At 52.7% G+C, this 17,695-nt stretch overlaps 1 protein-coding gene across 5 annotated transcripts in view; it reads left to right on the top strand.

Annotated features, from left to right (window-relative positions):
- The window catches only part of FKBP5 (FKBP prolyl isomerase 5), a 35,181-nt gene extending 17,742 nt beyond the window's left edge, over positions 1-17,439 (top strand). For 4 of the 5 annotated variants that reach the window (XM_054087922.1, XM_054087920.1, XM_054087919.1 and 1 more), the window contains 10 exons: positions 339-467; positions 1,697-1,841; positions 2,266-2,408; positions 3,249-3,363; positions 9,712-9,868; positions 10,364-10,454; positions 11,494-11,577; positions 12,796-12,987; positions 14,799-15,038; positions 16,191-17,439. In XM_054087922.1, the coding sequence (XP_053943897.1) occupies positions 363-467; positions 1,697-1,841; positions 2,266-2,408; positions 3,249-3,363; positions 9,712-9,868; positions 10,364-10,454; positions 11,494-11,577; positions 12,796-12,987; positions 14,799-15,038; positions 16,191-16,298 (1,380 nt within the window). In that variant the 5' untranslated portion in view covers positions 339-362 and the 3' untranslated portion in view covers positions 16,299-17,439. The remainder of the gene's footprint in view (positions 1-338; positions 468-1,696; positions 1,842-2,265; positions 2,409-3,248; positions 3,364-9,711; positions 9,869-10,363; positions 10,455-11,493; positions 11,578-12,795; positions 12,988-14,798; positions 15,039-16,190) is intronic. The other variant, XM_054087923.1, reaches the window with a different exon arrangement.
- Positions 17,440-17,695: the final 256 nt, after the last annotated feature.

Below are 17,695 nucleotides of genomic sequence, written 5' to 3'. Positions count from 1 at the left end.
TTACTGGAGGAACCTCTTGGCTGCGCTGTTGACCTATGGAGGCTGAAGGTGAAGGCTGGGGGGCTCCATGAGCTTCCCCGTCACCGTGGGCAGATGAAGCCATGCAAGGCTGTCCCCAGGCGGTGAGGATGGCCGGTGTCACACATTGGGTTTGCCTGCGCCCTGTGCTTCAGCAGAGCCTGGGTGGCCCCTGGGAAGGGATTTTCCGCTCCACACGCTTGAGATGTGCTCAAAGCTTCCTGCCCCAGCCCTGCAGCAGAGGCTGCTTGTTTCGTTTAACCCTTTCCTCTTACACCACCTCCTGCTGGGCTGACAGAGCGTGTGCTGTGTCTCCTCAGGTCCAGGGCTTATGCAAGGAGACCATGACCACCGATGAGGCCACCAGGAGCGAAGTGGAGGTGCAGGCGGCGGCTCTGGCTGAGCACGGAGAGGACATCACGCCGGCTCGAGACCGAGGGGTCCTCAAGGTGAGGGGGGCTACCAGCAGGGTCCTGCCTTTCTGTCTGCATTTTGGGGTGCGCGGTCACATCGGTGGGCTGCGTCCCCAATCCTTGGGGCCATGTAGTACTTCCAGGGCTGTAGGACTGGGGTATTTTTATACTTGATACGTAAAGGCATCACTTGGAATAAAGAAGGATGGAGTGTTTGAGACTGATGGATTCAGGCTGCTCAATGAATTTCGCTGCTATTGTGTTCCTAATGAGATTATTAGCTGTAAATCCACAAAGCATTTTTGTGTGTGACTCACAGACATTAGAAAGAGCACATTACTGAGGTCATCCAGTCTGTTCCACGACTCCTTTTTCATATTCAGGGCTGTTTCTGGATAGTTCTGCTTGCTCTTCTCCAGTTGAATAGGACCTTTCCTCTAAGAATAGCATCCTCCCCTGCTCCATCCTCAGCTCGAGAACTGCTTGTTCCAGGCTGGAGCATTCAAAATAAAAGAAGTGTTGACAAGAAGCGAGTAGTGAAATGACACACCCCTGCGAGTAAAATGTGTACGGGCAGAAAGGGAGCATAATTGCATTCGCTTCAGGTTTCGAACCGCGGTGTTTATCCAGGCACTTCTGCAAAGAACAGGCAATTCTGTGCTCCCAACCCTGTCCCGCTCCGTCACCGTGGCTCCGGGTTGGGATTTATTTTTAGGGGATGATGGAAGAGCAAATTGAACGGCTTCTCCTCAAGCCTTCTTTTGGTTTAGAACAGCACTGGGGTGTATATGCTTGTGTGTATTTCTATTTTTATGTATATACACACACACCTATGTATATTTTACATATGGGCGTGTGTGCTTATGTATAAAACCACATATGTGTGTGTATATCTCCATCTCCACCTCCATCTCTATCTCACCTATCTCACTGATCTCACCTATGTCATCTATGTCTATATCTGCATCTACATCCATATCTACATCCATATCTACATCCATATCTACATCCATATCTACATCACCTACACCTACATCTACACCTACATCTACACCTACATCTACACCTACATCTTCATCTACATCTTCATCTACATCATCTATATCAATCATCTATATCATCTATATCCATATCATCTACGTCTATATCATCTATATCGTCTACGTCTCTCTCTCTCTCTCTCTCTCCGTCTCTCTCCACGTGTGTTCTTAGCTGCTCCCTGGCCTCCCTTCTCATGTTTCTTTTTCTCTCTCTCTCTCTCTCAGATCATCAAACGACCTGGGAGCGAAGATGAGTCCCCCATGATCGGGGACAAGGTTTACGTCCACTACAAAGGTAAATTGGCCAACGGTAAAAAATTCGACTCCAGCCGCGATCGGAACGAGCCCTTTGTCTTCAGCTTGGGCAAAGGTGAGCTGGTCCAGGGGATCCATCCATGGGGATGCTTGAGGGTGGGGTGATCCCAGGGAGGGTGGGATGATCCCAGGGAGGGTGGGATGATCCTGAGGGACTTGAGATTCTGTTGCAAGACAGATGTTTGATGTCAGCCCTGTCTTAAGTGACCCCACCCCTGGAGGGGTTCCAGGCCAGGTTGGATGGGGCTTGGAGCCCCTGATCCAGCAGGAGATGTCCCTGCCCATGGCAGGGGGTGGAACTGGATGGGCTTTAAAGTTCCTTCCAACGCAAACCCTTCTGTGATTCAATGATTCTTTGGGATGCTGCTGTGATTCTGAGGGTGGAGCTTTTTTTCAGGCTGCCGTCCTCACAGCATCCAGGTTGTTTTCTTCTGGGCTTCTGGTTGCTCCCTCCTGCCTGACCTCTCCCTCTCTCCTAGGTCAGGTAATCAAGGCATGGGACATTGGGGTGGCTACCATGAAGAAGGGAGAGATCTGCTACTTGCTCTGCAAACCCGAATACGCATACGGCTCTGCTGGCAGTGCCCCCAAAATCCCTTCCAATGCCACTCTCTTTTTCGAGGCAAGTAATGCCGGCGCGTGGATGAGCTCCCTCGCTCCCTTTCTGCCTTGCCAGCCAGCTCAGAAATGGAAAAAAAAAACCACCAACAAAAAAAAAAAAACCAACCAAAAAACAGCTTGGATTCCTGAAACGTGTCCCTCTGCTCCAGGAACCGCTGCCAGGGCTTTCTCAGAACTGTGTGTCTGAGCTGGGAGCCTGGGACCGAAAGCGGCTGGGGAGAGCCCTGATGCTGAGGTGGGCGGGAGCGGGCGGATTCCGGGTTTCAAAATGCACATGGGAAGGAGAAAGTGCCTGGGAAATGCCTTTCGGGGGGCTAAAACCAAAAATGATTAGTGCCGCAGGGCAGGAGGAAAGCCAAGGGTTTGGCACAGTGCGTTGGCTGACAGGGCTCGCCGGGACAAGGAATGGGTTTGTCTGGAATTAAGGCTTAGTCCTTGCGAGTCGAGCGGAGACTAAGCCTTGAGTCGGAGTTGGTCCCGTCGGAGAACGAAGGGGAAACTCCTGCCCACGCTGGGCTGGGACAGCTTTCACGGCGTCTTCCAGCACTGGCCGTTGTTGTGCCTTTGCAGGCTTAGTAAACTGATTTTTAACTCTTACTTTGTGTTACGCTTCAGGTATTGGATGTGTCCCAATTCCTAATAAATCGGGTGTATTATGCTGTGGCTTGGAGCGGGCTTTTATGGGCGACTTCTGCTCGTCAGCTGAATGGAGAATTAGCTGGCTTGGCTCTCCAGCCCGAGGATGAACTGCTGCCTTGTGGCTTTTCTGTTGTTTTTCTCCTCTCCTTCTCCCCTCCCTGAGCTCTGACCACCTTTTCGTTATTATTTTTTTTGCGTTTAGGTTGAGCTGCTTGACTTCAAAGGCGAGGACTTGTTTGAGGACGGAGGGATAATCCGGAGGATCAAGAGGAAGGGTGAAGGTTACTCCAACCCTAACGAAGGTGCTACGGTGGAAAGTGAGTGCTGCTGCCTCCGTGGAGGGGGCTGGAGGGGGGGACCTTGCCCAGGAGCAACCTTCCTTTTTTATCCCTAGCATGGAGCTGCTGGCACTGTGGAGGTTGGAGGTGGCCTTGTGTCACGGTGGGATGCAGTTACATCCATCCAGACGCCAGATAGGATGGAGAGGAGCTGAGGATGTGGTTCAGTGCCTGCATGGGGATGCTCCTCCAAGTTCTCCTTGGCACGGCCTCAGCGGTGGCTTTGTCAAAGCTGCTGGTGCTGTGGAGGTTGGAGGTGGCCTTGCATCGTGGTGGGATGCAGTTACATCCATCCAGACGCCAGATAGGATGGAGAGGGGCTGAGAAAGTGGTTCAGTGCCCACATGGGGATGCTCCTCCAAGTTCTCCTTGGCACGGCCTCAGCGGTGGCTTTGTCAGAGCTGCTGGCACTGTGGAGGTTGGAGGTGGCCTTGTATCACAGAGGGATGCAGTTACATCCATCCAGACGCCAGATAGGATGGAGAGGAGCTGAGGATGTGGTTCAGTGCCCGCATGGGGATGTTCCTCCGAGCTCTCCTTGGCACAGCCTCAGCGGTGACTTGACCAGCGCGTTGACTGGAAAACCTCAAGCAGCGGGAGCAGCCAGCTGATGGTGGAGCGGCCACTTGGATATAATCTCCGCTCTGTTTTCTTGGTCACGTTGGCAAACACATCCTTGCGAGTCACATTGCTGCTCAGCCGGCTGCCCGGCAGGATGGAGCGAGCAAACCCCTGCTAGATTTTCAGGCTCTGCTGTCTCCTCCGACCCTTTAGCATCCATTGCACTGTCCAGACTGCTCCAGAATGTTTCGGCTGCCGAAACCCCCAGCTCTGCCTTGCCTTGAAAGCATCAGTAGCCAGGACACCCGTCCTTGAGGGCAACTCTTGCAGTTTCGGGCACTGACACAAGTGCTCGGCCTTTTCTTTGGCCTCATTGTTCTAACGTTGATCCTCTTTTTGGTGGGTTTTGTCACATCTGCTGCAGAATGGAGCCGTTTCTTTTCCTTCCCCTGTGGCCAGAGGGTGGCTGCTGCTGCTGCTGCGGAGGAAGGAAATGAATACGGAGGGTTTGCTGAGGTCAGGATGGTCTCAGCCCACGCCGGCAAATGAAGAGCATGGGTCATAGAAACATAGGCTCGTTTGGGTTGGAAGGGACCTCAAAGTCCATCCAGTTCCACCCCCAACCATGGGCAGGGACACCTCCCACTGGATCAGAGGCCCCATCCAACCTGGCCTGGAACCCCTCCAGGGATGGGGCAGCCACCACTGCTCTGGGCAACCTGTTCCAGGGTCTCCCCACCCTCACAGCAAAACATTTCTTCCTAAGATCTCATCTCAATCTCCCCTCTTCCAGCTTCAAACCAGTCAGGCCCAGTGGGCTCTCCCTGTTCTGGTCACGTCTCTGGAGCAGACGTTTCTCAGGGCTGGATGGCGGAAGCCAGGCTCATTGTTTTTTCCTTCCAAAGAACCACTCGGCCACAGACATGGAGCTCACTCCATACGGGAGGCATTTGCTTTCTTTTCTCCCTTTCAGAGCTTCTGTACACAAAGATTAACTCCCTTTAGCTGAGGGGAAATTGGATCTGAGCTGTGACAGCTCATAAAGCTCGATGTCTTGAACGACTGGTTCTTCTAACGAGGCTTTTTTTAAGGAAAAAATGACTTTTCATCTCAGACTCAACTGTCTGCCGTGAGCGTTGTAGCTGGGGACCACTGTGCTGAGCTTCAAGCTGGCTCTGCTACCCCCCAAGATTAAACGAAAAGACTAAATATGATTGAAATGATTCACAGATCCAGTATTTCTCTTTAGTTTGACTGAGTCTGAGGGCGTTACAGACAACGCTGTGCCCGGTGCAGAGGACAGGGAGAGCCCTGGTCCTTCTGTAGTTGTTCCCTTTGCAGCTTGAGGTTTCCTGGAGCGCGAGGATGCTTCGATGCACCTCAAGAGGAGGTGAGGCAGGGAGCGGGGAGGCACTAGCCAGGAATCATCTCTCTGGAAGGACATAAGGAGCCAAATATCGCGGCTCCCCATACGCCTGATGCCGCCCCAAAGCCTGGTGCCCCTTTACCCATTTCAAATAAAAGCGTCCATCGGCGCAAGCGTGAGCACACGCCTGGTCAGAAGAATGGAGATGAATGCCTTTCGAGGCGATCTTGCATAACTGGTCTTGCTTGGGCAGGGCGGAGATCGGGAACACGGTGCCAATCCTGCCAGCAGCCCTGCTCCTGCGGCGTTTAATTCATTTGCACCCACGTACCCCTATACATCCAGAACCCTTTAAATATCTCTGATCTTAGAGGTCTTTTCTAACCGTAATGATTCTATGCATCCCCACGAGCGAGGATGAGAAGCAGCACCAGGCAGCCTTGCATTGAGCGTTTTGGGTGCAAATAGGCTTTTTTTTTGTTAACAAATAGAGTCGTATTTATGATGGGCATCGTATTGAGCGTGGAGCAGCCCTGGGAATGGCGTGAGGAGCCTTGGGGATGGTGACACCACGGTAGCCCAACTCAGGGCGAGGTTGCGTCCCAAGCCAGGTCTTTGAGAGGTGCATCGCCGCTGGAATTAGGCTTAAAGAAACTATGCTTCCAGGAGTGAACGTCTCCAGGCTGGAGTTTTGAAGGCGTTTTTATAGATTTTAAGTTTTACAGAGCCTAATTCGCACTTCTGGTCCCTAAAAAAAAAAAATCGCGCTGCAGTTGAAATCTGGCATTCCAGCTTTTGTTACAACCTTTCCCCCCCTCCTCCTCCTTCTCCGTTTTTAATCTGAGTACAAATTGCTGTCAGCACATCAAGTTCGTGTGCCAGCCGCACTCGGTACACTCTGTTCTCAGCTCTTCAAAAACAAAATCGCTGCAGGCACCGAGAGAACAATAAGTCAGGGCTGCAACTGGAGTGATGTTCCTTCAGTGGGTTTTTTTTTTCCCTGTAATCCAAGAGCGACTGCAGCCAGCTGACCTGCTCCTGGAAACCCGAGCGGAGGTTTTTTCCCCTTCGCCCGGTGTGTTTTATGTGCAATAAAAATGGAACGAAATCGCCCTCGAAGGGAAGGATTGCGGCATCCTCCCGCACGTCCTGTTTTAAAGCAGGATCTTCCCGTCACTGCCACATCCCGCTGGGAACAGGGAACCTGGGACGGCTGCGGTGCTGCTTTTGAATCATGGAATCATTAAGGTTGGAAAAGCCCTCTAAGCTCATCCAGTCCAACCTCACCGTGTCTGCTAAACCGTGTCCCCAAGTGCCACGGCCGCATGGTTTTTGAACCCCTCCAGGGATGGAGACTCCCCCACTGCCCTGGGCACCCTCTGCCAGGGCTTCACCACTCTGTCAGTAGAGAATTTTTTCCTAATACCCAATCTAAACCTCCCCTGGGGCAATTTGAGGCCGTTCCCTCTTGTCCTGTCACTCGTGACTTGGGAGAAGAGTGCAACACCCGCCTGGCTCCAACCTCCTCTCCAGGAGCTGCAGAGAGCCATGAGGTCTCCCCTCAGCCTCCTCTTCTCCAGACTAAACAGCCCCAGGGCCCTCAGCCGCTCCCAGAACCCCTGTTCTCCAGACCCTTCCCATCTCCAATACCTTCTCCAGACAACCCCTCAATGTCCTTCATGGAATGAGGGGCCCAAAACCAAACCCAGGACTGGAGGCGCAGCCTCACCAGCACTGAGTCCAGTGATCGATCCCTTCCCCGCTCCTGCTGGCCACCCCATGGCTGATCCAAGCCAGGATGCTGGTGGCCACCTGGGCCACCACTGGCTCATGTTCATGTTTTGGGGATTATGGATCTGTACTCATTTGGAATAGGGAGGGAGAAGGCATAGCGGGTTGCTGGGTTGCCTGTAATTTAGGCTGAATTTTTTGCTTTTCTGTGCTTGTGGAAATAGCCAGCTTGGGTTTGGGTAGTGCAAAAGCAAAGGTCAAAGCAGAGGAGCTGCTTTTTGCCTTTGTCCTGATTTGGGTGAGCACAGGCCAGCCTGAACCTCACGATCACTTCATGCCGGTGATGGGTGCAGGATGCCTCCTGCGTTGCTGGCGAGAACATGAGCATAGAATCACCAGGTTGGAAAGGACCCACTGGATCATCGAGTCCAACCATTCCTAACACTCCCTTAAACCATGTCCCTCAGCACTTCATCCACCCGTTCCTTAAACACCTCCAGGGAAGGTGACTCGACCCCCTCCCTGGGCAGCTGTTCCAGTGTCCAATGACTCTTTCCATGAGGAATTTTTTTCTGATATCCAACCTGAACCTCCCCTGGCACAGCTTCAGACCATTCCCCCTTGTCCTGTCCCCTGTCACTGGGGAGAAGAGCCCAGCTCCCTCCTCTCCACAACCTCCTTTCAGGCAGTTGTAGAGAGCAATAAGGTCTCCCCTCAGCCTCCTCTTCTCAAGGCTCTCTCAGCCGCTCCTCGTCAGACGTTCTCCAGCCCCTCACCAGCTTTGTTGCTCTTCTCTGGACACACTCCAGAGCCTCAACATCCTTCTTGTGGTGAGGGGCCCAGAACTGAACACAGTACTCGAGGTGCGGTCTCACCAGTGCCGAGTACAGAGGGAGAATCCCCTCCCTGGACCTGCTGGTGACACCGTGTCTGATCCAAGCCAAGATGCCATTGGCCTTCTTGGCCACCTGGGCCACTGCTGGCTCATGTTCATCCACTCTGCTGCAGTTGAGTCCTAGTGTGGCTTTGGTGGCAAGAGGGGGTGACGAGGCAGAGCTTGTGTCCCGTCCCTGCGGTGGCGTGAGAGCATCCTCGAGCTGCATTATGGCAGTATTTAACGCCCGAGGGCTGAACCTGCCATGGGAACAGGGATCTCATTTCGGTCATGCATCTCATTCTGGGGACCTGCTGTAGGTCTCTGGGCAGGGAGGTGTCGGTGGGGCAGGTCTCCTTGAACCCAGGGCTGCGTCCAACACGGCATCTGCTTGCGCCCACCTCGTGCCACTCGGGGCGAGAGGCTCAGTGCCCCACAGGAGCTCGGGTCGCATCCTGCAGCTCCACGTGGTGCTGGAGGGGCTCTGAGAGCAGCCCCTGTCCCAGGGGAGTGTTTTCTTCCCAAGCATCGCTCCTCTCTGCGCTTCGGCAGGACGACGTCTCCTCTCTCCGCTCTGCAGCGAGCAAAGATAAAGCTCTCGTCCTTCCAAGCTGCAAAGTCCTTAAGCACGGTTGCGATGCCTACCATGAATTTTTTCCTCTTAAAAGCTCTTTTTGTTTGTTTTGCCTGGGTTTTTGGTTTTTTTAAACAGTACATAGGGGTTCCTTATGAAATTGGTTTTACTTTAGAGCTGCCCGCAGGCGTGCACCTTGTACCCTGCAAACAGAGCACAAAGAACATAAAACTGTCCCTAAAGCCCTGGGCTGTCTTCAGGATCGAATAAATAAAGAATATCTTGTGAAAATCCAGCCAGGAGTACCAGGTGGTGAATGTGCCAGGTACCCGGTGTCCGCTCCGGCTGTGCTGGGATTGGAACAGCGCAGTTATTGGTTGAAGATTAAAAAGGAGAGGAGAAAAAAAAAAAAGGTTTATCTTGTACTTTGAGTTCTTAGAGGCAGGGGAACATTTCGAGGTAGAAGGCGAGGCGGTATAGCGCTGTATAGAAGATTTGTAATCGCTGTGATAAACAGCGTGGCTGTATGCCAGGAGCAATATCCAGTTCCAGTAAGACTTGACTCGTGCAGTTGGGTACGAGAGGAACATATTAGTCATGATGTTTATCTGTTGTCTCGTCCTTGGTCAGATGAGATATGCCTGTCTTGCTTTTCAGCAAGGTTTCCAAGCCCTCCTCATCCTTCTCTGTTCACCAGGGGCTCCTTGGCCACCCCCAGCCCCGGGTCTTCCCGCTTTCAGGGCTGGAAGCTTTGCTGGAGTTGGGGTTGTCCAGTCTGGAGAAGAGAGACCTTAGAGCAGCTTCCAGCGCTGAAAGGGGCTCCAGGAAAGCTGGGGAAGGGCTCTGGATCAGGGAGGGCAGGGATAGGATGAGGAGGAGTGGTTTTGAGCTGAAAGATGGGAGATTGAGATGAGATCTTAGGGAGAAATGTTTCCCTGTGAGGTTGGTGAGGCCCTGGCCCAGGGTGCCCAGAGCAGTGGTGGCTGCCCCATCCCTGGAGGGGTTCGAGGCCAGGTTGGATGGGGCTTGGAGCCCCTGATCCAGTGGGAGGTGTCCCCATGGCAGGGGGTGGAACTGGATGGGCTTTGAGGTCCCTTCCAACCCAACCCATTCCATGATTCTATGATTTTGGGGAAAGATAATTTATAAGATGCTTTCTTTGGAGCACCTTTGGGCAGGTCCGCGTACAATCCTGCCCTGTCCCCTCTCCCTGCTCTTCAGTTCGCCTCGAGGGATTCTGCGGCAGCACCAGGTTCGATTGCAGAGATGTGAAGTTCGTCGTTGGCGAAGGAGAGGACCACGACATCCCCATCGGCATCGACAAAGCCCTGGAGAAGATGCAAAGGGGAGAGCACTGCATCCTCTACCTCGGGCCACGGTAAGGAGCATCCCCACGGCGATCTATCTGCTTTTAAGCTTCCAGCATCTGAGATTGTTTTAGCGTAATCCCAAAAACTGGAGTTTCCAGCACAGCTTTGGGTTGGCAGTGCTGTCTAGAGCAGCAAGAATGACCAGCGGCGTGGAGGCAGGAATATTGAGGTGCTTTAAAAATCAGATAAAAGGGCTTTATCTGAGTTCTGTGGCTGAAAGGAGAGCGTTTCCCTGGAAATTACTAGGGCTGAGTCCTTACACTGGGGAGAAACCTGTATAAAAAGAGAGATTTGAAGCGTCTGGAGAGGGCGATCCCCGATATATAATTCATCCTATGTTGTCAGATATCTTTGCTGGTGGAGAATAGTATCACTTTGGCCCTGAAATGTTAGAAAGCTGCAGGCACCGCGCTGGCTGTGACAGCAGAATCAGTGGATTTATGGTAAAACAGGGGCCAAAATGAAGATTTAACCCCCCTAACAGCTCCTTTTTGCCCTTTCAGGTACGGCTTTGGCGAGGGAGGGAAGCCCAAGTACGGCATCCAGCCCAACGCGGAGCTGGTGTACGAGGTGACGCTGAAGAGCTTTGAAAAGGTGAGGGTCAGAGCGTGTCGAGCCCTCCCCGGGTTACGGGAACGTCAGTCCCTGTGCCGCATCCACCCTTTGTCCCTGCTGGGGCGGCAGCCGGGCCCCTGCTGGAGTGGAAACGTCACCAGGGATCTCTGTGTTCTGCAGTTGTTCTTCTCTCTTGGGTTGGTTTATTTTTCTGGCTGGGGTCCAAGGTTATTTTTTTTAGTTTGTTCCTAGCCTTGTTCCTTTTGTACTTTACTTTTGCCCTTTTCTTTTCTTTTTCCCTTTACATTTTTTCCCTTCTCTTTTACTTTTTCTCCCTTTTCCCCCTTTTCTTTTTTCCTTTTTTCCCCTTCCACCTCTTTTTTCCCACTTTTTGTTTTGCCTCCTTTTTCCAGTTTTTTTTTTCTCTTTCTCTTTTATTTTTCCCCCTTCTCCCCCTTTCCCCTTTCCTTTCCTTTCCTTTCTTTCCTTTCCTTTCCTTTCCTTTCCTTTCCTTTCCTTTCCTTTCCTTTCCTTTCCTTTCCTTTCCTTTCCTTTCCTTTCCTTTCCTTTCCTTTCCTTTCCTTTCCTTTCCTTTCCTTTCCTTTCCTTTCCTTTCCTTTCCTTTCCTTTCCTTTCCTTTCCTTTCCTTTCCTTTCCCCCCTTTTCCCCTTCTCTTTCATTTTTCCCCTTTTTCCTCTTTTCTTTTTTCCCCCCTTTTCCTCCTTAACTTTTCTTATTTCTCTTTCCCTCTTTTCTTTTTTTCCCCTTTTTCCTTTTCCCCTTTTCTTTTTTTCCTTTTCCCTTTTCCCCTTTTCTTTTTTCCCATTTTTTCCTCCTTCTCCTTTATTTCTCCCACATTTTTTCTCTCTCCTCTCCTCTCCTCTCCTCTCCTCTCCTCTCCTCTCCTCTCCTCTCCTCTCCTCTCCTCTCCTCTCCTCTCCTCTCCTCTCCTCTCCTCTCCTCTCCTCTCCTCTCCTCTCCTCTCCTCTCCTCGTGCCCTGATGAGCCCCCTTCTTTAATGAGCAATCCCGGAAAGCCCTGTGCTCCTGCTGGGATTGCTCCGAGCACTTCTTTGCAGGCCAAGGAGTCGTGGGAGATGGACACCAAAGAGAAGCTGGAACAGGCTGCCATCGTCAAGGAGAAAGGCACCATGTACTTCAAGGTTTGTAATCTTGGGCGCAGTGGAGTTGGAGCGAAGGAGCTGGAGATAAATTCAGGGTCACAGAATCCTAAAGTCATGGAATCACTGAGGTCAGAAAAGCCCTCTTAGCTCATCCAGTCCAACCACCAGCCCAACCCCACCATTCCTGCTAAACCATGTCCTGAAGTGCCATGGTTGCATGGTTTTTGAAGCCCTCCAGGGATGGAGACTCCCCCACCGCCCTGGGCAGCCTCTGCCAGGGCTTCACCACTCTGTCAGTGAAGAAACTTTTCCTAATATCCAATCTAACCCTCCCCTGGCGCAACTTGAGGCCATCTCCTCTTGTCCTATCCCTTGTCACTTGAGAGGGGAGCCCAACACCCGCCTGGCTCCAACCTTTCCAGGAGCTGCAGAGAGCGATGAGGTCTCCCCTCAGCCTCCTCTTCTCCAGGCTAAACAGCCCCAGGGCCCTCAGCAGCTCTCAGATCCCCTGTTCTCCAGACCCTTCCCAGCTCTGTTCCCTTCTCTGGATGCGCTCCAACCCCTCAATGCCCTTCTTGGATTGAGGGGCCCAAAACTGAACCCAGGATTTGAGGTTCAGCCTCACCAGCACCGAGTCCAGGAGTCGATCCCTTCCCCGCTCCTGCTGGCCACCCCATGGCTGATCCAAGCCAGGATGCTGGTGGCCACCTGGGCCACCGCTGGCTCATGTTCTACCACTGCTGACCAGCGCCCCCAGGTCCTTTTCAGCCAGGCGTGTATCCAACTTAGCAGTCATTGTCAGAAAAGCCGGATCCACCAAAACGGTGCTGGGCAAGGCGAGTCCTGCCTTCCTTTGCCTTTTTCTTGCTCCTTGATGCCCCCTGAGATACTTCCCTCAAGCACTGCCTTGGCCGTGTGTGCTCCCTGCAGAGCAGGGCGGCAGATCGGACTTTTCCCAGGGGTGGATGTGGCCAGGGCTAATGCCAAGGGGCTTTGCAATTCCCCTTCCCAGGCTTGGGCATCCCAGCCCTCCTCTGCTCTACAAAGAGCAGGAACACAAGCTCTACCTTGGCTTTTCAGGGGGGCTGCACCCCAGCAGCTCCAGCCAGGCCCTGGCGTGGTATTTTTTAGGCATTCAGCACCGTCGTTTCTTTATTTCAGGCACCACATTAAAGCCATAACCTGTTTACAGGGTGTTTCGGAGCGAGCATTGTCGGCGCGGGTTCCTCTAGCCTCTTCTTCTTTGCTCCATCCCAGGAAGGCAAATACCTGCAGGCGGTGATTCAGTATGGGAAGATCGTGTCTTGGCTGGAAATGGAGTACGGCTTGTCTGAGAAAGAGTCGAAAGCATCCGACTCCTTCCTCCTGGCTGCCTTCCTCAACCTGGCCATGTGCTACCTGAAACTGCGCGAGTACACCAAAGCCGTCGAGTGCTGTGATAAGGTAGAGGCGTGCGAGCCCGCGGTTTATAGCATCCTCTCCTCTTGCACCTTTTCACTGGGAGTTTCGGGGGTTTTATGAATTTCTTTTTGTATAAGAAGCAATTTCCGAGCCACGGTGCGCTTTGGGGTTTCCGTGAATGCTGCGTGCTCGGAGACTGCAGGAGCCAAAGTGCTTTTTGGGGTTCAAAATCCACCTGGGTGTGCGCTTGCAACAGCTTTTCTTCCAAAGCCAGAGCCACATGGATGGACCAGAAGGCTTAGGATGCTGGTTGGGTCTGTCCAGGCTGGATCTGGGTGTTGGTTGTTCATCTGGGTGCGACAGAGGCAGTGTCTGCCGGAGCTGCCGCAGATCTCCAAGCCCGTTGAGGGCTGGGATGGGCTTTGCCAGTCTCTAAAAGATCTACAACCTTGCCTTTGTCAGGAAACTATTAATTCTTATATAAAAGGCTTAAATTTAAGCATCTTGCATATGTGAGAGATAGCAAAGGTAGTTGTCTTGATCTGAAAATCATCTCTGAGATGATTATTTACCAAAGGAAAATAACTTCATTGCTAAAGCAAGGAGACAAACCCACTTTTAATCCATCACCTCCCTTGCCTCTGAGCTCCCTGGGCTCAGGTTTAGTGGTTACACCTGATCTCTTGGCCGTGGGTTTGTCTCCCACTGCCTCTGCCGCTCTAAGGGGGATTTTATGCAATGAGACCTATTTCACAGAATCACAGAATCACAGAATCACCAGGTTGGAAAGGACCCACTGGATCATCGAGTCCAACCATTCCTAACACTCCCTAAACCATGTCCCTCAGCACTTCATCCACCCGTTCCTTAAACACCTCCAGGGAAGGCGACTCCACCCCCTCCCTGGGCAGCTGTTCCAGTGCCGATGACTCTTTCTGTGAAGAATTTTTTTCTGATATCCAACCTGAACCTCCCCTGACGGAGCTTCAGGCCATTCCCTCTTGTCCTGTCCTCTGTCACTGGGGAGAAGAGCCCAGCTCCCTCCTCTCCACAACCTCCTTTCAGGCAGTTGTAGAGAGCAATAAGGTCTCCCCTCAGCCTCCTCTTCTCAAGGCTCTCTCAGCCGCTCCTCGTCAGACGTTCTCCAGCCCCTCACCAGCTTCGTTGCTCTTCTCTGGACACTCTCCAGAGCCTCAACATCCTTCTTGTGGTGAGGGGCCCAGAACTGAACACAGTACTCGAGGTGCGGTCTCCCCAGTGCCGAGTACAGAGGGAGAATCCCCTCCCTGGCCCTGCTGGTGACCCCATTTCTGATCCAAGCCAAGATGCTGTTGGCCTTCTTGGCCACCTGGGCCACCGCTGGCTCATGTTCAGTCGCTGTCAACCATCACCCCCAGGTCCTTCTCCTCCGTGCAGCTCTCCAGCCACTCTTCCCCCAGTCTGTAGCGCTGCACAGGGTTGTTGTGCCCCAAGTGCAGGACCCGGCATTTGGCCTTGTTAAACCTCATGCCATTGGTCTCGGCCCAGCAGTCCAGCCTGTTCAGATCCCTTTGGATCCTCCCTACCCTCCAGCAGATCCACACTTCCTCCCAGCTTAGTGTCATCTGCAAACTTGCTGAGGGTGCACTCAATGCCTTCATCCAGGTCATCGATAAAGACATTGCACAGAGCAACTCAACTATATTAATAACCCACCGACTGCTGATGGACACGAGTCAATTTTTGTCGAGCAAGATGCAAGCGCTCTGGAGACTTGAAGCCACCTTGTCCTGATTTTAGCAGATTTAATGAGCTTTTGGCTGCAAAAGGGGGGGTTTGGGGGAGCCCCAGGTTTCTAACGGGGACCTGTGTGTTTCCAGGCACTGGGACTGGACCAGGACAACGAGAAGGGTTTGTACCGGAGGGGTGAAGCCAGATTATTGATGAATGAATTCGAGCTGGCAAAATGTGACTTTCAAAAAGTGCTGGAAGTGAATCCACAGAACAAAGCAGCCAAATCCCAGATCTCCGTCTGCCAGAAGAAAACAAAGGAGCACAACGAGAGGGACCGGAGGATCTACGCCAACATGTTCACAAAGTTTGCAGAGAGAGATGCAAAGGTGCGTGTTTACTCGGTTTTGGCCGTCTTGAATGATGCTCGGCGGGTTTGTGATGAGAAGAGGTGGGATAAACCCGTTTCAATGATAGATCAGGTTGAGGATGAAGGGATGGAGCCTGCTGCAATGAGAAGAAGGGGTTGTGATGGTAGGATGAGGAGGAACGGGTATAAACTGGAGAGGGGCAGAGTTAGACTGGACATAAGGAAGAATTTCTTCACCATGAGAGTGGTGAGACACTGGAACAGGTTGTCCAGGGAAGCTGTGGCTGCCCCATCCCTGGAGGTGTTCAAGGCCAGATTGGATGGGACTTGGAGCCCCTGATCCAGTGGGAGGTGTCCCTGCCCATGGCAGAGGGGTTGGAACTAATCTTTAAGGTCCCTTCCAACCCAAATTATTCTATGATTCTATAATTTTTTGGTCTCGCTTACACTGAGGCCGATGTCCGATGTTGAGTGCTGACAACAGGGTTGGCATTTGGACTTAATTTTGCTCTTCCTAGCTAGTGCCTGTGGGTGACCTCCTGGTCGCCAGTGAAATGAAATGTCATCCCATCTCTGGCAAGGCCAGGGGTATTTTGAGACATGATAGTATGGATTTCCTGAAGCTGGTAAGGTAATAGCCTGCTCCTCTGCTCGTACGGAGAGATCGCTGTTGTGTAACAGGCTTTCATCCAAAATTCCTCTGAACAAAACCCAGTGTACTGTTACAAGAGAGGACACAGCTCTGCAAGCTGTCCTCGCGGGTCATTTTTAGTATGATCTCTTCTGAACTGGTCCCTGGAGTTGGAATAAGTGATCAGTGCAGACCCATGGCTGATCCCAGCCAGGATGCTGGTGGCCTCCTCGCCCACCTGGGCCACTGCTGGCTCGTGGTCAGCCACTATCGACCAACACCCCCAGGTCCTTTTCCAATGGGCAGCTTTCCCGTACCTCCCCCAAAGGCTCGCGGAGCCGAACAGCCAAGAAAGCAGCAGCCTCCGCTCGGAGCCGCAGGGGGCAATAGGTGGGAGAAAGCTATGGGGGGATTTTTGCCGGCCGTGCCACTCTTGGCTGGCTGTCCCCATCCCCGGCATCGCTGCTCCTCACTTGCTGCACCCTCTTCACTTTTATTTCCTACTCCCATGTGCTTTATTTTGGCGTTTTTTTTTCCCAGGAAGCAGCTAGCAAAACCGAGGTCGAAAAAACAGCGAAGAAAGCAGCTTGTGAAAAGGGACCGAAAACTCCCAGTGCTGAAGACAAAGAGGCTGAAGGACACGTATGACAGAGGAGGACGGGAAGGGAGAACCTTCTGCCCTCAGCCCGTGCAGAAAAAAGGTTGTTGCCAGACCTTGGGACTCGCCAGTGTTTTCTTGTAAAGCTTGTTACAGTTTGTGTGATTGTGGAAGCAAAAAGCGCCTTGCAAAGAAAAACAAACCCCGTCTCGCTGCCCTGGGCGTGCTCGAGGGCAGAGCGGGAGCGGCGGGATGCCGTGGGACCACCACACGTGGAACAAAATAGCTTTTAAACGAGAGAGAAACGAGAAAAACAAATAAATAAAAATTGAAACTCTTGGCTCTCGGGAGGTTTCCATAGACAGCTCGTCCCATCTCCTTTGGCTTCGTGTCGGCTGGCGGCGCAGCATCCTGGGTCTTCTATGAGGAGTTGGGATGTAGGAGATGCTCCTTGTGTTGCCTCTGGTTGGATCTGGCACACGACCACGCAGCGCCGGCTGCTGCAGTGCCTCCGTCAGCCCCGAGCACGGAGGAGATCGCTGCCCACGGGCTGCCCCAGCACCCTGCTCACCCGTGGGTGCTCGCTGGCTTAGGGGTGGAAATTGGTTTTCTTTCCTGGTGGCTTCTTGCCTGTGGCCAAAGGGGCTGCGGCATAGAGCCAAGTGTTGAGGTGAGGACCTGCAGCACCTCCACTGCAGCACCTCGATGCAGGGATGGAATTTGCCTTTAAAACACTGCTTTGGGAGAGGGCATTTACGTTTCGAAGCGCTGGTTGCTCTTTCCTTGGAGGGTAAAAGCCTCCTATCCAGCTCCACTGCCCACAGAGGCGCTCAGTCCGGAGCCTGCACCCCATCCATTGGCTCCCATCTTTAAATGGGAATTTTATTGTGTATTTGGGGTCCATAAGGAGGGAAGAATAAAGAGCAGGTTGCGGTACTGTGGTTCAGAAAGCGAGTGGCTGGATCAGAGCCGGGACTGTGAGCGCTTGCTGCCGTGGCGAGGGGTGACCCTGGGCGCGATTGAAGCACATCGTGTCCCCACACTGGTGCTGCTGCCACCTCGGCCATCGTTCTCCTCCATCCTTAAAGAGATGCCGTCACTACTGTGTGAGAACAGCTTTCCGGTGGTTGTTTTTCCTGTCTGTCCTTTGTAATACCCCTTTTGGAGCTTGAAAATAAACAACTGAATTCAAAAAGAAAGTGTTTTTTTTGTTTTCTGTGGATCCTGCTCAGCGGAGGGGGTGGCCGGGGAGGGGACAGATCTGCTCGCACCCTGGGGTGGAGATGCACCAGCTCCAGCCAGGGCTTCGTTAAGGAATTAGTGGTGTCCCCAAGAACGATGCTGCCCTTTGTACCAGCACCATCGTCCCCTGGAGAGCCAGGGAAGGGCCAACATGCCATGCTTTGGAGATGCCCGGCTGGGGGATGCTACTTGAGAGGGTTTTCCA

This window comes from Cuculus canorus, chromosome 24 (genome assembly GCF_017976375.1).
Source record: "Cuculus canorus isolate bCucCan1 chromosome 24, bCucCan1.pri, whole genome shotgun sequence".
In the NCBI taxonomy this organism is placed as follows: domain Eukaryota; kingdom Metazoa; phylum Chordata; class Aves; order Cuculiformes; family Cuculidae; genus Cuculus; species Cuculus canorus.
This window is presented reverse-complemented; position numbering and strand designations above follow the sequence as displayed.